The 27,758-nt window shown below is 44.9% G+C and overlaps 1 protein-coding gene across 1 annotated transcript; it reads right to left on the bottom strand.

Moving 5' to 3' along the window:
- Nucleotides 1–18,829: 18,829 nt before the first annotated feature.
- CUNH4orf36 (chromosome unknown C4orf36 homolog) lies at nt 18,830–27,222 on the bottom strand. The gene is made up of 3 exons (XM_008058366.2): nt 27,083–27,222; nt 20,128–20,282; nt 18,830–19,320 (listed from the first exon to the last, which is right to left on the bottom strand). Exons 1-3 carry the CDS (start codon nt 27,145–27,147, stop codon nt 19,187–19,189), a joined length of 354 nt encoding a protein of 117 aa, XP_008056557.1. The 5' UTR covers nt 27,148–27,222; the 3' UTR covers nt 18,830–19,186.
- Nucleotides 27,223–27,758: the final 536 nt, after the last annotated feature.

A 27,758-nucleotide genomic window follows, 5' to 3' on the forward strand; every position in this document is an offset into this window, starting at 1 on the left:
TCTGATCAATGTATTCACAGGCAGCGTTATAGAAGTCATGATCGCCTGCACGAAACAGACCATCAACCGTGGCGAGGAGTAAGGCTTTCCACTTCTGTTCTTACTCACTGCTGGGTATTTACATGAAACGAAACAAGCAAGCTCGTTGTCAAGACCAGGCAATGTCGTCAGCATCACATTGTGTTCCAGGAAAGTAGATTGGATGCCAAGATACAATTTCTCCAAATCCTGTAGGCATTTCAAAGAGCCAGGATGCAATGTTATGCAAAGAGAAACTAACTCCGGAAAAAACAAAGGCAGTTGGACCAGAGCCATGCCTCAGCGTCGAGCAACGCATTTCTGTTGGAAATATTAAAGCAAAAGTTAAGGAAGAGGCAAGAGGAGCTGGGAATCATTTCAAGAGATCTGCTGACGTTAGACTCAGTTTTTCTTCTGTTTCTGTTAGAATTCATGTCTAGCCGAGCTCGGTGGCTCAGCCTGTAATCCCAGCACTTTGGGAGGCTGAGGTGTGTGGATTGCCTGAGCCTGAGGGTTCGAGGCCCATCCGGGCAGCTTGGCAAGACCTCATCTCTATAATAAATTAAAAATTAGCTGGGCATGGTAGTGCACGCCTGTAGTCCTGGCTACTTGAAAGGCTGAGGTGGAAGGATCGCTGGAGCCCAGCAGGTCGAGGCTGCAGTGGCTGGGAGCATGTCACTGCACTCCAGTCTGGGCACTCCAACTCAAAAAAAAACAAAAGAATTCATGTCTAGCGCCAACACCTGCAAGAATAATAAGGCATTAAGCACCTACCCAAAATAATTCAAACAACTGAAAACTCATTGCTTCACCAAAATAATTGAAGAGCTGTCACTGTGTTTTAGAGATTCGAGTCTGTGTGGAAGAAGTTTGTGGGGGATGTCTGGAATCCTACCAGAGAAGGCAACCAGAAGCTGGATCGGGACAGGGGCTGGGGACTTGAGGACAGCTGCTGACAATGCCCTGGGGCCCCCCTGTGCATTCTAACCAGGCACTGGAGACAAAACCAGACAAGGACAACATGGTTCCATGAAACAACCCTTCCAAAAATCAGGTGTCACACCCTTTCTCACAGACAGCAGAGTTTCTTTGTAGGGCATAGGCTGGTCACAAGGCATACTTCATAAACGCCTCTACCTGTCTCGAGAGACACACCAGCCATACATTGTCTATTCTTGGATCAGCACGTCCTTTTCCATGACAGAATGTTCAGGGCATGTTGGTTGCTGAGAAACACAAGTTGACTACAAATACGAAGCAAATTCTAACTATCTGAAAAAGAAGAGATTGCCTTAGTCAAACACACCCTGAAAGGAGCTCTAAGGGTAGACCCTCCCTGGAGGCCTAAGGGACCCGCATGAGGGTGTTTATGCAGATCCAAGCAGAGAAATAGACACTGAGACATAGGAATGTCTCTGTAAACTAGGTGTTTTCAGCTTGAATGACGCAGAGGTATGGTCAGGCTGAGGAAAAATGGGAGAGAGAAAGCTAACATTTTCTGAGCACTTTTGGGTGACAGGGTGGGCTAGGTACTTTACACACATGTGGCTGTGTCTGGTAAAGTAAAACTTTTTTTTTTTCTAATTTACTGATTTAGTAAGAGAAGGTGCCAGATGCTTCTGTCTGGATAATGTCAACAAGTTCCTTAGAGGCTCACACCAGTAATCCCAGTACTTTGGGATGACGAGGTAGGAGGATTGCTTGAGCCCAGGAGTTCAAGACTAGCCTGGGCAACATAGCGAGACCTCGTCTCTATCAAAAATTTAAAAATTAGCCAAGCATGGTGGTGTGTGCCTATAGTCCCAACTCCTCAAGAGGCTGAGGTGGAACGATGGCTGTGCCCAGGAGGTTGAGGTAGCAGTGAGCCATGATCATGCCACTGCACTCCTGTCTGGGTGAGAGTGAAACTCTGACGTACACACACACACACACACACACACACACACAAAGTTCCTTGGCAGTAGACCACTGCTATCAGGAAGAGTCACTTGCATGGACCTTTTTAGTTACACAAATTTAAGTTTAGTAAGCATCTCCATTCCTGATGAGGATGGTGTGACAGGAACTTTTGTGCTGGGTATTCAATGCTGAGTGCTGAGGGCAGGGGGCTAAGTTTACATAGCAGCTTAAGGAGCATCCTAGGGAGGAAGAAGGTGACCTTGGCCACTTCCCTTTTGAAATTTAGTGTTGTCAGAGTTTCTCCAATGAATTAGAATGTTTTTATATGAAGTCTGCTGGCAGGGAGAAACATCCAGGTCCTAACACCCACCATAAAAGGAAAGGGTGCCATGCCTGGTGACAGGCTCCTCTGTATCCAGTCACCCTGGAAAGATGTCACTGGATGACACAAGTTGCAGTGACTAAGTAGAGGATGATCCCTGAAGAGAAGTAATCCTGAGGTCACAGGCTTGGGCACTGCCCTAATGGGCGTCAGGAATAGACCAGAGGGGCGCTGGCCTAGGGTGGGAGGGAACACAGCAGAAGTCCCAAAAAAAGCACAGCAGTGAGGCCAGGTCCTGCTAGCAGTCCCACCAGGTTTTCCCAAGTCTCTCCCCAGCTGTGGTTGGGAAGGAGGACTTCCTTGGGAAGAGTGAGACCCTAGGGTTTCTGGTTAACTTGTAAAGAAGAGTTCAAATGCAGGATCCCAGACATATCAGCAAGTAGAGTTTCAAATGTTTAACTAGAAAATTTTATTTTTGTTAATTAGTTAAGATCAGGTCTATTTATTTTTTATTTTTTTTATTTTTTTTTTTGAGTCAGAGTCTCACTGTCACCCAGGCTGGGGTGCAGAGGCACACTCACGGCCACAGCAGCCTCAACCTGCTGGGCTCAGGCGATCTTTCCACCTCAGCCTTCCAGGTAGCTGGAACCACAGGCATGCACCACCATGCCTGGCTAACTTTTTTTTTTATTGTGAAGACAAGATCTTGCCATGTTGCCCAGGTTAGTCTTGAACCTGTGGGCTCAGGCAATTCTCTCGCCTCCGCCTCCCAGAACGCTGGGATTATAGGCGTGAGCCACAGTGCCCGGGCCTTATTTTTTTAATTACTTAAGATGAGATTTTTTAATTACTTAAAATGTGCATTTTTATTTATTTATTTATTTGGGTCTAAGTCTCACCCTGATGCCCAGGCTGGAGTGCAGTGGTACGCTCATGGCCATCACAGCCTTGATCTGTTGGACTCAGGCAATTCTTCTGCCTCAACCTTCCAAGTAGCTGGGACTTCAGGTCCGCGCCACCACACCCGGCTACTTTGTTTTTAATTATAGAGACAAGGTCCTGCCAAGTTGCCCAGGCTGAACTCAAACCTCTGGGCTCAGGCAGTTCTCTAGCCTCAGCCTCCCAAAGTGCTGAAACCACAGGCATGTGCCACCATGCCCAACTCATTTTTTTTGTTTATTGTAGAGACAAGGTCTCTACAAGTTGCCCAAACTGGTCTCAAATCCCTAGGCTCAGGCAATCCTCTAGCCTCTGCCTCCCAAAGTGCTGGGATCAAAAGCATGAGCCACTGCACCCAGCGATAATTAGTAAATTTTAAAATGCAGGACCAGCCGGGCTCGGTGACTCAGGCTGTAATCCTGCGCCTTGGGAGGCTGAGGTGAGTGGATTGCCTGAGCCCACGGGTTCGAGACCCGCCTGGGCAACTTGGTGAGACTTCATCTCTACAATAAATCAAAAAAGTAGCCTGGCATGGTAGCGCGCGCCTGTAGTTTCAGCTACTTGGAAGGCTGAGGCAGAAGGATCGCCAGAGCCCAGCAGGTTGAGGCTGCAGTGGCCGAGAGCGGCCACTGCACTCCAGTCTTGACGACAGAGTAAGACTCCAACTCAAAAAAAAAAAAAAATGCAGGACCAATCTTCCCTCCCAAGTTAGGGAGGTAGGTCATGAGACCCCACTGAATCTTCACCTCTGTTCTACGAAACAAGTACTCCCACTGTACAGAAAAGGAAGCAAACACCCATGGGGGCTATGCTGTCCAAGATTCCTAAGCAGGTACACTGTAGCACTGGGATTTCAATGTCCCTCTAACACTCAGCCTGTCCTCATTTCCCCAGAGCACTGAGGTGGCAGCAAGGAAAAATAGTCATCCCAAAACTAGTCATCAAAGAAATGCAAATTAAAACCGCACTGAGATACCACCTAACTCCAATCAGGATGGCTGTCATCAATAACTCAAAAAGCAACAGATGCTGGAGAGGATGCGGGGAAACGGGAACACTTCTACACTGTTGGTGGGAGTGTAAACTAGTCCAGCCTCTGTGGAAAACAGTGTGGCGATTCCTAAAAGATCTAAAAATCAACCTTCCATACAACCCCACAATCCCTCTACTGGGATTATACCCAGAGGAACTCAAATCACTCTGTGAAGAAATACCTGCACATGCATGTTTATTGCAGCGTTATTCACAATAGCAGAAACATGGGACCAACTGTGCTGCCCATCAAAAGAGGACTGGAGAAAAAAAGGGGGGGGTACATCTACACAATGAAATATTACACAGCCATGAACAAGGACAAAATTATGAACTCTGCAGTATCTTGGATGAACTGAGAGTCTATAATACTGAGTGATCTATCACAGAAACAAAGAACCGAGTATCACGTTTTCACTCATAAGCGGACCTTGAACAACTATTGTAATACTATAAGAAAGGGATTGGCAGTAGTGGGAATCTGCCTGGGGAAAGGGGGGCACACCTCATCAGCAAGGGTACCTGCATAATGAACATTTGTATACCTAACCCTGAATTGTACCCCACATCTTTAAAATTTAAACTTAAACTTAAAAAAAAAAAAAGACCAACAACCACTTAGATAGAACTCAGGCATAACAGACCACTATTCAGTCTAAAGATAGAGAAATAGACCAAGGAAATCCTAATCTCTAATTTCTTCTTCTCCATCTTCCCCTCCTTCTCCTTCTCCTTCTTCGAGTCAGGGTCTTGCTCTGTTGGCCTAGCTCGAGTGTAGTGGCATAATCATGGCTCACTGTGGCCTTAAACTCCTGAGCTCAATCGATCCTCCCACCTCAGCCTCCTGAATAGCTGGGACTACAGGCATGCATACCACGCCTGGCTAATTTTTTTTTTTTTCTAGCTATGTTGTCCAGGCTGGTCTCTAACTCCTGGGCCTAAGAGATCCTCCCACCTCAGCTTCCCAAAAGTGTTGGGATTACAGGTGTGAGTCAGTGTACCCGGTTAATTTTATCTTCTATTCTCACAAATTTAAAGAGACACCTAAATATGTTCAACATGTATACACCTTAATCTTGAGATTCAGGTTCTACAAGTCACAGAAAATATTTCATGTGTTTTTAGTCTGCAAATAGAATTAGGAGCAAAAGATATTCTTCAGGAAAAACAGAAAAGGCTAGAAATGTACAGTCTGAGAGGAAGTGCCAAAGGAAGGTAATTAAACATGGCTGTGGGATTGTTTGCCAAACTGAAAGTCAGTGCAAGGGAAAACTTGTTTAAAAATCCTATAGGTTCAAAGAGTTTAGGTAACTCCATGAGCAATGGATTCAAATCAGATACAAAGGAAACTGACAGTAGCTGGAAAAATTGACTGTTTACTCAAATATGATACAAGGTAAAAAACCTAATTCAACATTAGGCAGAGGTAGCCGGGCTCGGTGGCTCAGCCTGTAATCCCACGCTTTGGGAGGCCGAGTTGAGTGAATTGCCTGAGCCTGAGGGTTCGAGACCTGCCTGGGTAACTTGACGAAACCTCATCTCTACAATAAATCAAAAAAACCAGCTGGGCGTGGTAGCGCATGCCTGTAATTCCGGTTACTCGGAAGGCTGAGGCGGAAGGATCACCGGAGCCCAGCAGATTGAGGCTGCAGTGGCCGGGAGCGGCCACTGTACTTCAGTCTGGGCGACAGAGTGAGACTCCGACTCAAAAAAAAAGAAAAAAGAAAAAAAAAAATTAGGCAGAGGTAAAGATTCAGTGGGTTCACATGACCCGCCTCCTTAGCTTGGGAGGGAAAATTGGTCCTGCCTTTTAAAATTTACTAATTATCAAGCCGGGCTCGGTGGCTCAGCCTGTAATCCCGTGCCTTTGGGAGGCTGAGGTGAGTGGATTGCCTGAGCCCAAGGGTTCAAGACTAACCTGGGCAAGTTGGTGAGACCTCATCTCTACAGGCTGTTCTCAAACCTGTGGGCCCAGGTAATTCCCTCACCTCTGCCTCATAAAGTGCTGGGATTACAGTGGCTTGTGCCACTGTGCCCGGCCTAGAAGACCATCTTACTAGGTGAACTGTCACAGAAATGAAGAAGTGAACACCACATATTCTCACTCAGAAGTGAGCCCCGCCGGGCTCAGTGGCTCAGCCTGTAATTCCGCACTTTGGGAGGCTGAGGTGAGTGGATTGCCTGAGCCCACGGGTTCAAGACCCGCCTGGGCAACTCGGTGAGACCTCATCTCTACAATAAATCAAAAAATTAGCCGGGGGTGGTAGCACACGCCTGTAGTTCCAGCTACTTGGAAGGCTGAGGTGGAAGGATTGCTGGAGCCCAGCAGGTTGAGGCTGCAGTGGCCAGGAGCGGTCAATGCACTCCAGTCTGGGCAACAGAGTGAGACTCCAACTCAAAAAAAAAAAAGAAGTGAGCCCCGATCACTAGTCACACCAGCATGGGGTCAGCAGATGCTGGACCCTGCTAAGGGAGGGAGGGGGGCACGTGGCACCACACTGGGTACCTGGTCCACTGCCAGGGGAGGGAGGCCAGTTAGAAGCCCAAATCCACCTACACACAACCTACTTATGTAGTAAAACCTCACTTGTACCCCACAACTATAAAATTAAATTAAATTAAAATAATATGAAAGTGGCCACCCATTCTTTCATTACACAAATTCAACCAGAAGTTAAACTCTGAAGCCACAGCTACAAAGGATCTGAAGTACTTTTCTCCACCCTCAATTGCTGGGCCAGAAAGATACACTCCTGGCATTCTAGACAAAATTAACCAGAATAAAGAGCATTGCTGAGTTCAAGCATTTCATAGGAAACCAGAGATCAATCCCAGGCACCTGGTCCAAACTTGCAGCCTTCTGATCTGATTATCTCCAGCTACTCTGCCTGGGGCTATTTAAGTGCTCAGCAAATATTAGCGATTGTGGTAGTTGTTGTTATTAATAACATGTTTCATCTAACCCAGAAAAATAACAATGTCAAGATCAAAAATAAATTCTCCCTTGCTCCTGCTTCCAATTTTCTGATTTGTTTTTCAAAGTCTTTTGTTAGTAAAACTTAGAATCTCTTTCAAATACTAAGAGGATCACAAGAAAACAAAAAATATACATACTTATACATACTCATGTGATCCCATGCTAAAAGGAGACCATCACCATGAAATAATCCTCCTCTTATTTTGATCTGAATTATATCAGCCATTGCCACTACTTGTGTAAAGTAATTTCAATATTGTTAAGCTGCAGTGCAAGAATTTTGACAGTCATTCTCCTGGGGACTCCTGAGGTGGTGTGTTCTTTCTTTTTCTTTCTTTCTTTCTTTCTCTTTCTTTCTTTCTTTCTTTCTTTCTTTCTTTCTTTCTTTCTTTCTTTCTTTCTTTTCTTTTCTTTCTTTCTTTCTTCCTTTCTCTCTCTCTCTCTCTCTCTCTCTCTCTCTCTGTCTCTCTCTCTCTCTCTCTCTCTCCCTCCTTCCTTCCTTCCTTTCTTTCTGGGGGGTCAGGGTCTCATTCTGTTGCCCAGGCTGGAGTGATCATCACTCACTGCAGCCTCAACCTCCTGGGCTCAGATGACCTTCCTGTCTCAGCCTCCTGATTAGCTGGGACTACAAGCATGCACCACCTAGGCTGCCTAGGCTGGTCGTGAACTCCTGGGCTCAAGTAATTCTCCCACCTCAGCCTCCCAAAGTGCTGAGATTACAGGTCTGAGCCACCGTGCCCAGCCAGGACACCTGAGTTTTGATGCAACAGAGCATCTGAGAGGGGAGTGCAGGTAACCCAGGTAGGAAATGTTGGGTCATGGGTTGGGTTCGGTTCAGGCTTTGTTTGTCTTTCCTGTTCTACATCGTAGGTGAGAGCAGGAGACTGAGTGCCAACAAGAAATAGCCATACACTGAGCAATCTCTAAGCAATGAGAGGGAGGGAGTTTTATCCTGGCACTTGGAAGAAATTGCTCTGACAGAGTTGGTTTGATGGAGTTGATATGGCGTAGGAAAAAATGGCAACTGCAACTGAATTCCACCAAGGAAATCACGCCCACATTTTAACACTGTGAGAGTTTCAGAATGAGATGCAAGTCTTCAAAGTGGAGGTAGGTGATGAGAAGCAAAGACGAGCAATTGATGAGAAGCAAAGACGAGCAATTGACACTTGAGAGGATCCTTGTCTAGTATCTGAAGCAAATGTGAAATGAGACAAGAGACAGTAAGATAACCAAATGTGTGCCGGGCACAGTGGCTCACGCCTGTAATCCCAGCACTTCAGGAGGCGGAGACAAGAGGAATGCCTGAGTCCAGAAAGTTGAGTCTGTAGTGCGCCATGATCATGCCCCTGCACTCTAGCCTGGGCTACAGAGTGAGGCCTCGACTCCAAAAAAAAATAATAATCATGATAAATATTATTATGATCATTATTATCATTATGCTGAGCATAAGAAGTCAGACCAAAAAAATAGATATGCTGAATAATTCCATTACATAAAATTCTCAAAAATGCAAACTAATCTATAGTTGCCAGGAAGTAGACAGAAAGTAGGTTGCCTGGAGGCTGGGGCTGCAGCAGGAGCCGTGAGAAGGGATGGATTACAAGGGGCACAAGAATACCCTTGGGCAACGGGCATGGTCACTAGCATGATTGTGAGGATGGTCCCAAGGTGTGAATCTATGTTAAGACTCATCAAATTGTATTCCCCAAACAGTGCGGCCAACTACAGTCAATGAGGCTAAAAAAAAATATAAGGAGGGAGCAGCAGGAATCAAGTCCCTGCGCACACTCTTGAAAACTAACATCTTTTCAACAATTCTAAAGGTAATATAGTCGTTCATTCAGCAAATACTAGCCAGGTGCAGTGGCTTATGCCAGTAACCCAAGCACTTTCAGGGGCTGAGGTGGAGGATCACTTGAGTCCAGGACTTCGAGACAAGACTGAACAACACAGTGAGACCCATTCTCTGCAAAAGATTTTAGAACTTAGCTGGGCATGGTGGTGAGTGCTGATAGTCCTAGCTACTCAGGAGACTGAGGCTCGAGGATCACTTGAGCCCATGAGGTTGAGACAGCAGTGAGCTCTGATTATGCCACTGCACTCCACCCTGGGCAACAGAGCAAGACTTTGCTTGTAAAAATTAATAATAATAAAATAAAATTTTAAATTTTTTTTTTTTGAGTTGGAGTCTCACTCTCTGTTGCCCAGGCTGGAGAGCAGTGGCATGCTCATCGCAGCCTCGACCTGCTGGGCTTAGGATCCTTCCACCACAGTCTTCCAAGTAGCTGGAACTACAGATGCACACCACCACACCCAGCTAGTTTTTTTGTGTGAGATTTATTGTACAGACGAGGTCTCACCAAGTTGCCCGGGCTGGTTTCGAACCCCTGGGCTCAAGCAATCCTCTTGCCTTGGTCTCCCAAAGTGCTGGGATTACAGGCTGAGGCACCATGCCCAGCCAACTTCAATTTTAAAAAAGCAAATACTGAAGCCGAGTGTAATGGCTCCTGCCTGTAACCCCAGCACTTTGGGAGGCCAAGGAGAATGGATCACTTGAGTACAGGAGTTTGAGACCACCCTTGGGCAATATAGTGAGACCTCATCTCTATAGAAATAAAAATTTTTTAAAATCACTGGGTGTGGTGGCACAAGCCAGTGGTCTCAGCTACTCGGAGGCCGAGGCAGAAAGATCACCTGGGTCCAGGAGGTCAAGGCTGCTGTTAGGTATGATCATACCACTGCATTCCAGCCTGGATGACAAAGCAAAGTGCAAGAAAGAAAGAGAAGGAAGAAAAGAGGGAGGGAGGGAAGGACGAAGGGAGAGAGAGGGAGGGGGAGAAAGGGAAGAAGGGAGGAGAAAAAAGAAGGAAGGAAAGGGGAGAGAGGGAGGGAAGAAAAAAAGAAAAAGAGTAAATACCAACAGAGTGGCCACTCTGAGTAGGTACTAGAGTAGACACTAGAGACAACACAGAGAAATAACACAGGCAAACAAGTGAGCAAATAAATAATTGCAGATAGTACTATGAGGGTTATAAAGAAATTAGAACAGATTGCTATCACTGAAAGTGACCAGGTGAAAGGAAAGGTCAATTTATTAGAGGGGTCCAGAGGCGTCCCTCCACAGATATGAAGTTCTCAAGAATTGGGAAACAATTCTGTGAAAATCTGAAGGCAGAGGATCTTGGGACAAGTCGGATGTGTCAGAGGCCAGAAAGCAGGCCAGGGCGCTGGAGCCCAGCAAGGGTGGGTGCCTCGTGGGCCGTAGGAAAGGTCGTTCCTAGGGGAGTGACGTGATCTTCTTGGCAATGACATAATTGTCATTTTAAAAAGATCATATGGGCCAGGCATAGTGGTTCACACCTGTAATCCCAGCACTTCAGGAGAACGAGGCTAGAGGATTGCTTGAGTCCAGGAGTTTGAGACCAGTCAGGGCAACATAGTAAGACTTCATATCTATTTTTTTTTTAAATCACTATGGCTGTTGAGGATGGACTACAGGAAAGTCAAGAACAGAAGTAAGATCAGTTAAGAGGCTTTCTCCATATTCCAAACAAGAGGTAATGGAGGCATGGGTGAGGTTGGCAGAAACAGATCCATCTGGGATTACCAAGGAGGCAGAGCCCACAGAGGTGCTGACAAGATTGGATTCAAAAGGATGTGAGGGGCAGGAAGGAGTCTCAGACAACACCTAGGTTTCTGGTCTATACAATGGAATGGAAAGAATGCCCTTGACTGGAATGGAAAAGCAGAAAACTGTTCTTAAGACAATGATGGGAAGTAGAATCAATCCAAATGCCATCAGCCGATCAGTAGATAATGAAAATGTGGTATATATACACCGTGGAATACTACTCAGCCATCAAAAAGAATGAAATCATGTCCTTTGCAGCAACTTGGATGGAGAATGATATGATGGACATGAAGACTAAGAAGAGGGAGGGAGCAGGGTGGAGGGATAAAAAATCAACTATCGGGTACAATGTGCACAACTGGGGGTGGTGGATACTATTAAAGCCCAGACCAAAAACTACATGTATCCCCCAAAGCTATTGAAATTTTAAAAAAGGAAAAAAAGACAATGATGGAAAGAGGGTAGAGGAAGAACTTTCCCAGGGAAAGCAAGACAGTGAGTGAGGAAGCGGCTTTCCCCACATGCTTCCCACATGCTTCCCACTCCATCAACTGTGAGTACATGGCCTGCACATCATCAAGAACCCGGCCAAGCCCCGTGCCCAGATTTGCTTCCCCTGACTTCTTTTTTTTTTTTTTTTTTTTTTGAGTTGGAGTCTCACTCTATCGCCCAGACTGGAGTGCAGTGGCCGCTCCCGGCCACTGCAGCCTCGACCTGCTGGGCTCCGGTGATCCTTCCGCCTCAGCCTTCCGAGTAGCCGGAATTACAAGTGCGCGCTACCACGCCCGGCTAATTTTTTTTTATTTATTGTAGAGATGAGGTCTCGCCTGCCCAGGCGGGTCTCAAACCCGCGGGCTCAGGCAATCCACTCACCTCAGCCTCCCAAAGGCGCGTGATTACAGGCTGAGCCCCCTGACTTCTAATGTCTAGAATTCTGTGTTTTCAGCCAGGTGCAGTGGCTCACGAGTATAACCCAGCACATTGGGAGGCAGAGACGAGAGGATTGCCTCAGCCCAGGAATTCGAGATCAGCCTGGGCAACTTGGTGAGATTCGTCTCTACAATAAATCAAAAAATTAGCTTGGTATGGTGGTGTGAGCCTGTTGTTCCAGCTATTCGGAAAGCTGAGGCAGAAGGATCAGGAGGTCGAGGCTGTGGTGGCCGTGAAAGTGTCATTGCATTCCAGCCTACGCAAGAGTGAGGACACTCCTACTCAAAAAAAAAAAAAGAAAAAAAGAAAAAGAATTCTGTTCTTTCTTGCCTTTCTCCCTAGCAGGGTTGTTGTGGGGACTAGAAGACATAGAGCACCTGGAAGCATGTAGAGCATAATATACATTCTTATTACCTGTTTTCTTCAGTATTCTCTTCCTCCTCTATCCCTACCTAAAATGTTTTCAATGAGAAATTTTCAATACACTTTGTCAAATGAAAATTAAATACTTCTATTTTTAATTTTTTTATTGTTGTTGTTGTTGAGTTGGAGTCTCACTCTGTCACCCAGACTAGAGTGCAGTGGTCGCTTCCGGCCACCGCAGCCTCAACCTGCTGGGCTCCAGCAATCCTTCCGCCTCAGCCTTCCAAGCCGGAATTACAGGCATGCGCTACCAAGCCCAGCTGATTTTTGATTTATTGTAGAGATGAGGTCTCACTGCCCAGGTAGGTCTCGAACCCGGGGCTCAGGCAATCCACTCACCTCAGCCTCCCAAAGGCGCAGGATTACAGGCTGAGCCACCGAGCCCAGCTATACTTCTATTTTTTTAAATTACTGTTTTGTTTTTGTTTTTGTTTTTTTTGAGTTGGAGTCTCACTCTGTTGCCCAGACTGGAGCGCAGTGGCCGCTCCCGGCCACCGCAGCCTTGACCTGCTGGGCTCCGGCGATCCTTCCGCCTCAGCCTTCCAAGTAGCTGGAACTACAGGCGCGCGCCACTATGCCTGGCTAAAAATTAATGTTTATAATTTTTGAAAGTAAATATATAAAACAGAAGAGGTCTCACTACATTGCTTGGGCTGGTCTTGAGCTCCTAGTCTCAAGCAATCCTCCCACCTCAGCTCCCAAAGTACTGGGATTACAGATATGAGCCACTGTGCCCGGCCTAAAATGATTCTATAAATTCCACTCACTCACTATTAAATTTCTGTTCTAAAAATATTTTTGTATTAAAAAATTGGCTGGGTGCAGTAGCTCATGCCTGTCAACCCAGCACTTTGGGAGGCCAAGAAGAGAAGACTGCCTGAGCCCAAGAGTTCGAGAGCAGTCTGGGCAACATGGCAAGACCGTGTCTGTATTTAAAAAAAAAATGAACTAAGAATTTTTAAAAAGGCCAGGTGTGGTGGTTCAACCTTGTAACCCCAGCATTTTGAGAGGTGGAGGTGAAGGGATAGCCTGAGTCCACAGGTTCAAGAACAGCCTGGGCCCCTTGGCGAGACCTCATCTCTACAACAAATCAAAAAACTAGCTGGGCATGGTACTTGGAAGGCTGAGGTGAAGGATCACCAGAGCCCAACAGGTCGATGCTGGGGTGGCCATGAGTGTGCCACTATACTCCAGCCTAGGTGACAGAGTGAGACTCCAACTCAAAAAAAAAAAAAGGAATTTTAAAAAATAGCAGCATGTAATTCACCAGGGGCATAGGTGTCCAGTTCTTTTTTTTTTTTTTTTTTTTGAGTTGGAGTCTCACTCTGTCGCCCAGGCTGGAGTGTACTGGCACACTCACAGCTAACCCAGTGTTGACCTGCTGGGCTCCAGCTATCCTTTTACCTCAGCCTTCCCAAGTAGCTGGGACTACAGGCATGAGCCACTGCGCATGGCCTCATTTTTTTCTGGTCTGCCTTTCCTATGTTACCAATGAGTGCTAGGGTGTTCACTGTCTCTTTAATTTCTTGTGCTCTTCTTGGATGAGTTTGTGAGTCCATGGCTTCTGCCTTCATCTCTACACTTTCTCTCTCTGTAGCAGCACATCTATGAAGGCCACACCACCAGAGACGTCTGCTCAAGGGTCTCCCAATAACAAATGTGTGTCCTACACACCCAGGACAATGCTTCCTTTCCCATTCTCCGTATTACTGTGACAACAGCACCCCTTCTCAAGCTCAAGTCCAGTCTGGAAGTTATCTTGGATCCTTCCCTCTCACCCCCTCACTTCCTTTTCCCTCAGCTATGCTGTGATTTCTACTCCGTCGAAGACTCCTGTCTCAGGACCATATGATCTGACATTCCACCTTCACATAAAAGATAGACAAATAAACAGAAAGCAGCTTTGAGGAAACAGTGCGAGGAAATCTTTTTTTTTTAACTTGTTCGTTTGTTTTGGGGGAGTTTTGGTGTCTTTAAAAAAAAAAAAAAACTCTGTTGCCCAGGCTGGAGGGCAGTGGAACACTCATGGCCATGGCTGCCTCGACCTGCCGGGCTCAGGCGATCCTTCTACCTCAGTCTTCCAAGTAGTTGGAACTACAGGTGTGTGCCACCATGCTCAGTTAATTTTTTTTTTTTTTTGTAGAGATGAAATCTCACCAAATTTCCCAGGCTGGTCTGGAACTCCTGGACTCAGGCAATTCTCTCTCTTCAGCCTCCCAAAGTGCTGGGATTACAGATGTGAGCCAATACACCTGGCAAGAAATCTATTTGGTAACCTCAGAGAGATAAAAGAAGATAAGCAATTTTGAATAAAACTCGTTACCTTTTAAAAAGAAGGAGAGCAAGCATTCTGAGAAAAAAAATTAAAGTAGGATAGTAAAAGTAAAAAACTTATGGTGGTTAGAAGATAAAACTAAGAGCATTTCCCAGAAATTGGAGCAGAAACTTAAAGAATAAAAAGTAGAAAGATAAAAAATGCCGGGCTTGGTGGTTCAGTCTGTAATCCCAGCACTTTGGGAGGTCGAGGTGAGTAGATTGCCAGAACCCGCGGGTTCGAGACTCACACAGGAAAATTGGCGAGATCTCGTCTCTACAATAAATAAAAAATTAGCCGGGCGTGGTAGCACGTGCCTGTAGTTCCAGCTACTTGGAAGGCTGAGGCAGAAGGATCTCCAGAGCCCAGTAGGTCAAGGCTGTGGTGGCCGGGAGCATGCCTCTGCACTCCAGTCTGGGTGACAGAGTGAGAGTCCCACTAAAAAATAAAAATAAAACAGATAAAAAATTAGAAAACCAGAAGAGAGGGTCTAACACACGAATAACAGCACTTCTAGAAAGTACAGAGAAAATGAAAATACCCACAAAATAATTTAAGATAATGTCCTAGGGCCATGAGTTTCCAGGTTGTAAGAGTTAAGAGTTATGTCAAGTTCAGCAGACAATGGTAAGAGCAGTTAATACAACCGGTGTTACTTTTACTTTTCATTTACTTGTCAAAACCAATATTGCCCACTTTTTAACAAATGTAGAAATTAAAGCCAGGAAAAATTAAATAACTTGTGCTAAATTGTTATGCTACACTGGATGTGAACAGACTTACATATGATTTCTATCAGAATCCTGGGGTCTAGCCAGCACTTGGGAGGTGGAGGTGAGAGGATTGCCCGAGCCCATGGGTTTGAGACCAGCATGAGCAACTTGGCAAGACCTCAACTCTACAATTAAAAAAAAAATTAGCTAGGCGTGGTGGTGCACACCTGTAGTTCCAGCTCCTCGGAAGGCTGAGGCAGGAGGATCACCTGAGCCAAGCAGGTCAAGGCTGTGGTAGCTGTGAGCATGCCACTGTACTTCAGTCTGGGCAACAGAGTGAGACTTGGACACACAAAAAAAAAGAAAAGAAAAGAATGCTGGGATTTAGAAAAAGATGCCATACACTTTCAGAGAGAAAAAGCAGATCTCAGGAAGGATCCAGAGTCAAGACAACCTCAGAATGTTAACAATAATAAAGACTAAAAAGAAATTAACCAAGTCATAAAAATTTTATAGAAATATCATAGACGGGTTCAGTGGCTCAATCTGTAATCCCGTGCTTTGGGAGGCTGAGGTGAGTGAATTGCCTGAGCCCGCGGGTTCGAGACCCACCTGGGCAACTTGGCAAGACCTCATCCCCACAATAAATCAAAAATTAGCCAGACGTGGTAGTGTGCACCTGTAGTTCCAGCTACTTGGAAGGCTGAGGCAGAAGGATCACCAGAGCCCAGTAGGTCGAGGCTGCAGTGGCCGGGAGTGGCCACCACACTCCAGTCTGGGTGACAGAGTGAGACTCCAACTCAAAAAAAGAAAAAAAAGAAACATCATTTACAACTTACAATTCTATACCCAGCTGAGCTATTGATGACATCTGAGAATAAAGGACTTAGACAATAAGACCTCAAACATTCTCCTCCCTTGTATGTATCCTTTTTCAGTTAACTACTATAGCATACACTCCACCAAAATAAAGAAGTAAATCAAGAAAGAGGATGACCAAACACATAGGAAACAGAGATATCTACGCAGAAGAGTGTGAAGTGAACCCCCTCCCAGGATGGCAATGTGGAAATCATAGAAGGAGAGTTTGCTCCAAATATGAAAATAAACAGTCCAGGTTAAAGCAGGACAAGACTTCTTGAGTACTTCTCAGAGAGATGACATCATAGAATACATCAGAATGCCTTGCAAAGACTGACAACCAGCAAAGAGCTTGGGATTAATAAACACATAATGTATTTAGGCCAGGCATGGTAGCTTACACCTGTAATCCCAACACTTTGGGAGGCCGAAACAAGAAGATTGCCTGAGCCCAGGAGTTCAAGACCAGCCTGGGAAGCTTGACAAGATCTTGCCTCTACAATAAATCAACAAATTAGCCAGGTGCGCTGGCGTGCACCTGTGGTTCCAGCTACTCAGGAGGCTAAGGCAGAAGGATTGCCTGAGCCCAGCAGGTCAAGGCTGTCCTAGTTGTGAGCATGCCACTGGACTCCAGCCTGGGTGACAGAGTGAGACTTCGACTCAAAATAAATAAATTAATTAATTAATAATAATACATTTCACATAAGTAAATTGAAAACTAAACAATTGCTAAATCCAATTAATAAATTTCTAAATCCTGCAAAAAAAATGTGGAAAGAAAGAAAAATTAATAATAGTTTACTACTCAGTTGTGAAATGTTGACATAATGCTCTGGTCTGAATGTGTCCCCCCAAAATCCACAAGTTGAAATCCTAACCCTCAATGTGATAATAAAAAGCTGGGCTCGGTGGCTCACCCTGTAATCCCGCACCTTGGGAGGCTGAGGTGAGTGAATTGTCTGAGCCTGCGGGTTCGAGACCCACCTGGGCAACTTAGTGAGACCTCATCTCTACAATAAATCAAAAAATAAGCCAGGTGTGGTAGTGCGCGCCTGTAGTTCCAGCTACTTGGAAGGCTGAGTGGAAGGATCGCCGGAGCCCAGCAGGTCAAGACTGCAATGGCCAGGAGCGGCCACTGCACTACAGTCTGGGTGACAGAGTGAGACTCCAACTCAAAAAAAAAAAAAAAAGATGATAATAAGAACTTCTGGAAGATGATGAGGTCACACAGGTAGAGCGCTCATGAATGGGATTGGCACCCTTCTAAAAAAAGCCGCAGAGCTACTCTTCCCTTCCACCACGTGAGGACATAGCCAGAAGTCACCGTCCATGAAGAGAAGGCCCTCACCAGACACTGAATCTGCTAACTCCTCAAAACTGGACTCTCCATTCTGCAGAGCTGTGGGAATAAGGTTTCCGTTGTTTATACGTGACCCAGTTTATGGTATTTTGTTTTATCAGCCTGAATAAACAAAGACACATGGTCATAATATTGTCAACACTTAATATGTTTAAAGGGAGAAGGAAATGTTATGTGTGGTGAGATTAAGGGAAAGAAATGTTCTCGTCTATCCCAGGAAGTCAGCAGAGTATGCCTAAAAAGAAAAAAACCGAGAAGTAGCTATACCAGTGTGTTACTAGAGACATGGAGGTAAATTCACAGTAGGTAAAAGAGGAGAAATTAGCTGTAGAGGCAGAAATGAGTGGTGAGGACATAGGGAACTACTGTTCTTAAAAACAAATTCTTGCTCGATGACAGTGAAGAAATTTGGAAGAATAATAATTGCTCAATGAATGGTATTTCTTTCTTGGCCAGAGACTGGTCTAAGTTGCTGTATGTGTAGGAGGCCATATGATAAATAAACAGGACTCGTGGAGTATAAATTTTAAAAAAAGTCTCACGCCTATAATCCCAACACTTTGGAAGGTGGAGGTGAGAGAATTGCCTGAGCCCAGGGGCTCAAGACAAACCTGGGCAACTTGGTGAGACCTCATCGCTACAATAAATTTTTAAAAAAAGAAAGAAAGAAAATTAGCCAGGCATGGTGGCATGCATCTGTGGTTCCAACTACTTGGAAAGCTGAGGTGGAAGGATTGCCTGAGCTCAGCAGGTTGAGGCTGTGGTGACCATGAGCATGCCACTGCACTCCAGCCTGGGCGACAGAGTGAGACTCCGGGAAAAAAAAGAAATTAAAACTAACAGCAACAATGTCAGACGCATTACACAGTAGCTTAGTGGGCTTTAGCTTAGGAAACATTTACAATTTTCAAAGAAACTCTGGACGTATTATCACTGGGACCAGATGGATTAGTGACAGTGACCCCAAAAGGGAGGGTAGAGGCCACTCAGTGGAATGTGAACGACAAAAATAAACATACAGCATAAATCTCATCACAATCCAAAACACATATTGACACAGCTGGACACTGTTCTTTTTTTTTTTTTTTTTAAGAAAACAGTGAATTGGTTTTGATTTCCAGAGAAATAAAAACACACTAATCATTGGCTATAGACTGATCTTTGGTTGTGTAATTATAAAATGATCTTTTTTCACGTTTACCAATTAACAATCCAGCTGTCATATTTATGATAATAGTCAAAGTGGGGAAAATATTAGTCAAAATGACAGAAAGAACAAATAAGAAAGAACAAGTATGTAAAGGAGGGGTGAGTCGGGGTGGAACTGGGAAACCCAGGGAAAATTCCAGCTCCCCAGACTTGCAGCCAAGAAACTTGGGGCGGGCTTCTGGTTGGCAGATAAACATCTTACACAAAGTATATTTTATTAATATCCCCTTGGGATCTCAAAGATACAAATTCAAAGTGTCTCTTCAAAATAATGCCTCTGACAGAAAGTTTCCTGTCTCTCTTACAAAAATCAGAATGAACAGCACAGAGGACTCCACTGCATTTGCATTTTTGTCTACTTACAGTGCTGTTGCCTGGGACACAAAGGAACAAGCACGTGGCAGGGACGCAGCAGGTCTGTCAGAGCCGGCTGCTAAACCACGTCTATGGACACAGCCTCCACCTGCGTGCACCAGACTCTCCATGGTGAAGGATACGGAGAGCGCCAACCCTGGGGTTACGGGACACGGTCCAGATTCAACCATGAGACATCCATCACTTCGGCGGAAGTGGTCTCCTCAAGCCAACTTGCCTTTCCCTCAGGAGAAGCTGAATTTCCTCCGATGCATTTTCTTGACATTTAAGTTTAGTGAGCCGCTTCACTTCATAGTCCTTTTCAAGTTTTATGGCTGAAAGATAAAATACACAATGCAATCTGACAGGCATTTTCCATCAGGCACAAGTCAGTCAAAACAGACCAGCGTACAGCAAAATCCACATTCTTGAATAATAAACAAGATGACAGGACCACAAAGATAGGAGGGAAAGCTGGGTGAAGTGACTCACACCTGCAATCCCATCACTTTAGGAGGCCAAGGAGGGAGGATTGCTTGAGCCCAAGAGTTTGAGCCCAGCCTAGGCAACACAGCAAGATTCTGTCTCTTAAAAAAAATAAAAATAAAAATAAAATAGCAAGGCATGGTGAGAGTATGAGGTGGGAGAATTGCTTGAGCTTAGGAGTTCAAGGTCATGATGAGCCATGATTGTGCCACTACGCTGTGGCCTGGGCAACACAGTGAAACCCTGACCTAAAAAAAAAAAGGAGGTATGGGTATGAATACCCAAATTTAAACATTTCTCTGGGCCAGGTGCAGTGGCTCACACCTGTAATCCTAACACTTTGGGAGGCTGAAGCAGGAGGACTGCTTGAGCCCAGGAGTTCAAGACCAGTCTAGGCAACATAGTGAGACCTCATCTCTACAAAAAAATAAAATAATTAGGTGGGCATGGTGGTACATGCCTGTAGTCCCAGCTACTTGGGAGGCTAAGGCTGGAGGATCACCTGAGCCCAGGAGGTCAAGGCTGCGGTGAGCCATGATTGCACTACTACACTTTGGCCTAGGTGACCGAGTGAGACTCAAAAAGAAAAAAATGTTCTCTGATAATAAGCGATGATACACAATATATAATATCAAAGCAGAACTTCAGGAACTTACACTCTGTAGAAGGCAGCAGACCATCCTTCGTGGTGTTACATTTTGTGAGATTCATAGACCTGCCAAATGCAATTTCTTGCAAGAAAGGCAACTTTATTTTGGCTAGGTTCGTGTACCAGGTCTTTGTAAGCAGTGCAAGATCCCAAGGTTCCTGTCTGGGGCAAAAATTCATTAATTCATTCAATAAATATTTATTAAGCACCTACTGTGTGATATAAAGAAGGCATAGTATTAATTCTCAGCTCCATTTGTCCTTAGACATTTTGGTTTACAGAGGGGTTCGTCAGGAGTTTCTAGAGTTGCATCTCTAGCCAGGAGGAGGAGCTGTATATTAACTAATGCAGAGAGATACTGAACAATGACCAGAAATGATGTCAGGAACTTTTGTTCACAATGCAACCTCCCTGGAGTCAATCTAGTCTTTCTATGTAAGAAGATGTAGATAAGAACTTAAGCTCCAAAGTTGTTACAACTCATCAAAAATATGGTCACATTAAGGAAGAAAAGTGCCAAGCGCGGTAGCTCACACCTGTAATCCCAGCAGTTTGGGAGGCTGAGGCGCGAGGATTACTTGAGTCCAGGCGTTTGAGACCAACCTGGGCAGCATAGCAAGACCTTGTTTCTACAAAATAAAATTTTTTTGATTAAAAAAAATATATGGTCACATTCAGGAAGGAAAGAATCATGTACTGAGCAGGGTGCTTGGCATGGGATCTGGGAAAGGCAACATGATTCCAAACTACAACATTAAAAATTAACCAGTGAGAACCCTTTAAATATTGTTCTATCTTGCCTAATTCTGAAATAACAAGTATCAATGACATGCTTCTCGTCTGCAGTCAGGATAAGTTCAGCCTCATGTGCGTGAAGAAAGTGAGAGACCGGTGACCAGCTCTGGCCTGAGCAGGGAAATGACTGTTTTACCACGTGCCACCCTCTGCCTCCTCCACCCTCTTGACACTCCAATTTACAGAAGTGACTTAAAGTCTACAATTATTACAGATATTCTTGAACGAGTCACAAAGACGCATTTATAAGAATGTTCATTGAATCATTGCTTGTATTACACCACACACACACACACACACACACACACACACACACACACACACACACAGAGGGCTGAGTGTGGTGGTGGCTCACAACTATAATCCCAGCTCTTTGGCAGGCCCAGTGGGAGGATCACTTAAGGCCAGGAGTCTGAGACCAGTCTGAACAATATAGCAAGACCCTGTCTCTATAAAATTTTTTTAAAAGAGTCATTTAAAAAGAATGGAGCTGGGCACAGTGGCTCACACCTATAATCCTGGCACTTTGGGAAGCCGAGGTGAGAAGAATGCTTGAGACCAAGAGTTCAAGACCAGTCTAGACAACATAGCAAGACCCTAAAATAGCAAGACCTTAAAATAAAAAAATTAGGCCGGGAGTGGTGGCTCATGCCTATAATCCCAGCACTTTGGGAGGCTGAGGTGAGAGGATTGCCTGAACCCACAGGCTCAAGATCAGCCTGGGCAACTTGGTGAAACCTCATCTCTATAATAAATCAAAAAATTAGCCTGCATGGTGGCACGTGCGTGTAATTCCAGCTACTTGGAAGGCTGAAGCAAAAGGATCACCTGAGCCCAGTGGCCATGAGAGTGCCACTGCAATATAGCCTGGGTGACAGAGTGAGACTCCAACTCAAAAAAATAAAATTAGCCAGGCATGGTGGCACACATCTGTAGTCCTAGCAACTAGGGAGGCCAAGGCAGAAGGATCACCTGAGTTCAGGAAGCTGAGGCTGCAAGGAGCCGTGATTGTCGTGATCATGCCACTGCACTCTAGACTGGGTGACAAAGTGAGAATCTGACCCAAAAAGAAAAAAAGTGGTGCGCTTCTTGTACAGCAGCAGAAATTTTAGGAAAAATATAAGATATTTTACCCCTGAGTAGGACTCAGGAGTGGGAATAGAGATAAAAGAGAGGGCATTTTGTTTTCGTTTTCCTTTTTTTTTTATTGAAGTCATAGTCTGACTGTTACCCAGGCTAGAGTGCAGTGGCACACTCACGGCTACCACAGTCTCAACCTGCTGGGCTCAGGCGAACCTTCTGCCTCAGCCTCCCCAGTAGCTGGGACTACAGGGGTGCGCCACCATGCCCAGCTAATTTTTTTACTTATTATAGAGACAAGGTCTCACCAAGTTGCCTACGCTGGTCTCGAACTCCTGGGCTCAGGCAATCCTCTCACCTCGGCCTCCCAAAGTGCTGGGATTACAGGTGTGAGCCACCACACACGGCTCCTTTTCCTTTCATATGCTTCTGTACTGCTTGAATGTTTTTTGTATATTACTTTTATAATCTTTTAAAAAACACTTAACTAAAAAAGAAAGCCCAAGGTAACGAGTTACCTTGGCAAGTGAACTCCAAAGAGTCTGCTACCATCTTGTTTGGCTTGACTTAGCCATTCTTTTTTTTATTTATTTATTTTTATTTTTACTTTTATTTTTATTGTAGAGAAGAGGTTTTGCCAAGTTGTCCGGGCTGGTCTTGAACCGGTGGGCTCAGGCAATCCACTCGCCTCTGCCTCCCAAAGTGCTGGGATTACAGGCTGAGCCACCGAGCCTGGCCTTTTTTTTTTTTTTTTTTTTGAGTTGGAATCTCACTCTGTCACCCAGGCTGGAATAGTGCAGCAGCACCCCAATGTTGACTTGCTGGGCACCGGCAATCCTTCCACCTCAGCCTTCCAAGAAACCAGAACTACAGGTACACACTACCATGCCCAGCTAATTTGTTGATTTATTATGGAGACAAGGTCTTGCTAAATTGCCCAGGCTGGTCTCGAACCTGCGGACTCTGGCAATCCGCTCACCAAGGCCTCCCAAAGTGCTGGGATTACAGGCTAAGCCACCAAGCCTGGCGGACTTGGCCGTTCTTACACCTAGTATAACTCAAATACTTTCTTGATAGAATGATGGAGAAGGACAGAGAAAGCCCTCGTGTTGCAGAAATGATTCATGATATAAAACTCTGCATACCAAAACCCCCAAATCAGTCCTTTAAATTATTCTCTGGAAATAGGAATATCTACATATAAAGATTATGTTCATAATGCTATTTACTACAATGGTACTTGCTTGTAGCTCAAAGTCTGAACACATACTAAATTGCCAAAAATAAACAAAATGCCACCGTGAGTTTTCTCTGATTTTCCTCTAGCTCTGGTTTTATAACCCCACAGAGAATACTACTTAGAATATTGTTAAAAAGAAAATTTCAGATCAGAAGCCTAAGTGCCCATACCATAAGAAATAAGATAGACAAGTGGGACCTCATCAAACTGACAAGTTTCTGCAAAGCAAAATAAACCATCAAGAGAGCAGGTAGACAGCCCACAGAAAGGGAAAAAATATTTTCCAACTGTATATTTGACAAAGGCCTAACATCTAGGATCTACAAGGAACTCAAACGCACCGAAAGGAAAAAAACAAACAGCTCCATTAAAAAGTGGGCAAGAAGCCGGGCTCAGTGGCTCAGCCTGTAATCCCGCACCTTTGGGAGGCTGAGGTGAGTGGATTGCCTGAGCCCGCAGGTTCGAGACCCACCTGGGCAACTTGGTGAGACCTCATCTCTACAATAAATCAAAAAAAATTAGCTGGGCATGGTAGCGCGCGCCTGTAGTTCCAGCTACTTGGAAGGCTGGGGCGGAAGGATCACCGGAGCCCAGCAGGTGGAGGCTGCGGTGGCCGGGAGCAGCCGCTGCACTCCAGTCTAGGTGACAAAGTGAGACTCCAGCTCAAAAAAAAAAAAAAAAAAAGTGGGCAAGAGACATGAATAGACACTTCTCAAAAGAAGATACACGGACAGCCAACAGACACATGAAAAAGTGCTTAGTCTCACTCATTATCAGAGAAATGCAAATCAAAACCACACTGAGATACTACCTAACCCCAGTAAGAATGCCCATCATTCTTAATAAAACAAACAACAACAGATGCTGGTGAGGATGTGGAGAAAAAGGAACGCTTATACACTGCTGGTGGGAACGCAAACTACTGCAACCTCTGTGGAAGCCAGTGTGGTAATTTCTGAAAGAACTAGAAATTGACCTTCCATGTGACCCAGGAATTCCCCTATTGGGAATATGCCGGGAAGAGAGCAAATCATTCTACAAAAAAGATACCTGCACACAAATGTTTGTTGCAGCTCTATTCACAATAGCAAAAACATGGAACCAACCATGCTGCCCATTGAAGCGGGACTGGATTTTTTTAAATGTGGTATATATACATAATGGAATATCAAGCAGCCATAAAGAAGGACAAACATATAGAACTATGCAGCAACTTGGGTAGATTTAGAGTCACTCATACTCAGTGATCTATCACAGAAACAAAGAACAAAGTACCATATGTTCTCACTCATAAGCAGACCTTTAACAATTATAATACTATAAGAAAGGGATTGGCAGTAGTGGGAAACTGTTCGGTGGAGGGAGGGTGGGATTGGCAATGGAGAGAAACTGCTAGGGGAGGGAGGGGCATACCTCATCAACAAGTGCACCTGCATTATCAACGTTTGTCTTCCTAACCCTGAATTGCACCCCACATCTTTATAATTTAAAAAATAAAAAGAAAATTTCAGTTGACTCATAATGGTAAATATATCAAAAGCTGTGACAAAAGGCTTCATGAAAAAAAAACAAGTCCAGATATCTAGAAGGGGAAAGAAAGGCAGCAGCATACAACCGGAGTGAAACCATGGTGTGGTGCAACACATGGTCATGATGTGCCAGGTGGTGTGCAAGCCCTCTTCACACACTGCTTATCATCCACACCACCCACCAGGGAGACCCAAAAATCCCAGAATTTATTTATTAAAAATTGCATATTTTTCTTTACATGTTTAAACCTCAGTCACCTTCAAAGTACTCTCTGTTGGATGCAATCGAGACACTGTACTGCTCAAAACAGTTTTTGAGCTCATCCATTTTAATATCTTTGAGTGCTTCTGCCATTTTTTTGTTTCACCTCTTCCAAATGGGCAAAACGTGACCCTCTGAGGACTTTTTTCATCGGAAAAGCAAAAATAAGTCACTGGGACAAAGTGGGGTGAATAGGGAGGGAGAGTGGGACATGAAGGTCATGCCATTTTGGTCAAAAACTGCTGAACATTCAGCGCTGTGTGGGTAGGTGCACTCATAAATCACTCCTCATGAAATGGGCAAATGCCTTGAAAGAATCTCCAAAAAAAACTCACTGAAGTCAAATGCAGCCTCTCCCAGTGCTAGCTGGTACACGGATGCCGACGAGTTCCTAGAACACACCTGGTGGGGGAAGCCTGGACTATAAGGGTTTGCCCTCCAAAAGATAATTCCTGTTGATTTCGGGTCCCCCTAGTAGATAGGTATTGTTATACCTATCTTACAGACGTAGAGGTCAAGGCACAGTGAAGGAGGCAGATGGGGGCAGGGCCAGGTTCAGAGCCCAGGACTTCCTGCTTGGACAGCCCACGCTGACCGTCCACTGCCTGCCAAAGTATACAGGATGCAGAACGAAAGCCTTCACACCATGAATGAAGTGCTCCGTGAAGACACACCTGACATCAAGGCATATCTAGGTAGATCTGGACTACGTGACAAAGTATTTTAAGATGGTAGGCGGAAGCAGATAATGCTTTTTGGGAGTAAGAAGATTCAAATTATCTAGCCCTGTTATGTCTTTACTACATGACAATGACTTTCATCAAACATCTCCGAACCTCACGTGTCTTACTTGAAAATGTTTTATTAGCCGGGCTCGGTGGCTCAGCCTGTAATCCCGCGCTTTGGGAGGGTGAGGCGAGTGGATTGCCTGAGCCTGTGGGTTCAAGACCTGCCTGGGCAACTTGTCAAGACCTCATCTTTACAATAAATCAAAAATTAGCCGGGCGTGGTAGCGCACGCCTGTAGTTCCAGTTACTTGGAAGGCTGAGGTGGAAGGATCGCCGGAGCCCAGTAGGTTGAGGCTGCGGTGGCCAGGAGCGGCCAATGCACTCCAGTCTGGGGTACAGAGTGAGACTCCAACTCAAAAAAAAAAAAAAAAAAAGAAAGTGTTTTATTGTAAAGACCAAGTAAGATAATTAATATATCCTTATAAAAGCAATTGTCTTTCTAAAACAATGTGGGGTGCAGTGGCTCATGCCTATAATCCCAGCACTTTGGGAGACTGAGGTGGGAGGATCACTTGAGCACAGAATTTTGAGATCAGAAACAAGATTACATCTCAATTTAAAAAAAAAACACGTAGGGCAACCCCCTCAGGTCCCCTCCCACTGTGGGAGCTTTTCTGTCCTCTTAATAAATCCTGCTTTAAAACAAAAACAAAAACAACCATTTAAATTAGCCAGGCACAATAAAATCCTAGCACTTTGGGAGGTGGAGGTGAGAGGACTGCCTGAGCTCAGGGGTTCGAGACCAGCCTAAGCAACGTGGCAAGACCTCATCTCTACAGTAAATCAAAAAATTAGCCGGGCGTGGTGGCACATGCCTGTGTTTCCAGCTACTTGGAAGGTTGAGGTGGAAGGACCACCTGAGCCCAGTAGGTCAAGGCTGCATAGGCCGTGCGCATGCCACTGCACTCCAGCCGGGGCAACAGAATGAGACTCCGACTCAAAAAATTTTAAAAAACAAAACATTTAAATTCGCTTGGTGTGGTGGTGTACTCCTGAGGAAAAGGCTGAGGCAGAAGTATTGCCTGAACCCAAGAGTTCAAGGCTACACTGAACTATAGTGGCACCACTGCACTCCAGCGTGGGAAACAGAAAGACCCTGTCTCAGAAAAAGAAAAAAGGAAAAAAGAAAAAAAGTCAATATCCAAACTCGCCTGAAGATACTTGATACAGTCCAGTATCTCATGGGGTATTTTCATAGGATGTTCAGTATTTTCACTAAGAAAGAACTGCCCACCCCAGTCAATGCTTACCCTGATAAAAATACTTACACACTGTAACAGCTGCCCCGCAGAATGGTTTTCACTGTGTTCTTCCTTGGCAAGCCATAGGCCATGGTGAGTGGTGACAGTCCAGTTTCCTTACATAGGTGCCTGATGGAACGTCACAGATGCTCTGTTCACTTTACCTGAAAAGATTACAATGCACCTAATTAATGCCTTTCACATGAATATTTTTATAACCAAATAATACAAAGATTCAGGGAAAAGTTTTTTTGAATACCAGGAAGTCCCTTAAAAAGGTCACTGAACTCGAAACACAAACGCAAAACTGTGTTCTCCTTTATTTTCCGTGATTTTCATTTTAAGATTTCTTGCCACCATATAACGAGAAAATGCCAGGTACGATTCGCCATCCTGAGACACGGTTTCAGTTACCACCAGCATTGGTGCCCTGTCAAGGCATTTTGCCCTTGCCTAAGCCTGCCAAACCAGCTCAACCAAAATGTGCCTGATCATGGCAATGTTAAGTGACAAAGGGCTCTGATGACACAGAAACATCCCAACTCTCACAGGATTTTTTAAACAAAGCAATCCCTCATTCAGAAATCTGAATTTAGCCCAACATGGTGGCTCATGCCTATAATCCCAACACTTTGGGGGGGCCAGGGTGGGAGGACCGCTTGAGCCCAGGGTTCAGGACCAGCCTGGGCTACATAGCCAGACT

The sequence above is a fragment of the Carlito syrichta genome, unplaced genomic scaffold (genome assembly GCF_000164805.1).
Source record: "Carlito syrichta isolate Samal-C Ts95f unplaced genomic scaffold, Tarsius_syrichta-2.0.1 Scaffold303314, whole genome shotgun sequence".
Classification (NCBI taxonomy): domain Eukaryota; kingdom Metazoa; phylum Chordata; class Mammalia; order Primates; family Tarsiidae; genus Carlito; species Carlito syrichta.

Bases quoted from the DNA above. Each gene is read 5' to 3' on its own strand.
- CUNH4orf36 (XM_008058366.2), bottom strand. From the start codon at position 27,147: ATGGCCTATGGCTTGCCAAGGAAGAACACAGTGAAAACCATTCTGCGG. The intron at 20,283-27,082 runs GTAAGTATTTTT...TTTTTGCCCCAG, and splicing joins CGGGGCAGCTGTTACAGTGT to ACAGGAACCTTGGGATCTTG. The intron at 19,321-20,127 runs GTAAGTTCCTGA...TTTATCTTTCAG, and splicing joins TCTGCTGCCTTCTACAGAGT to CCATAAAACTTGAAAAGGAC.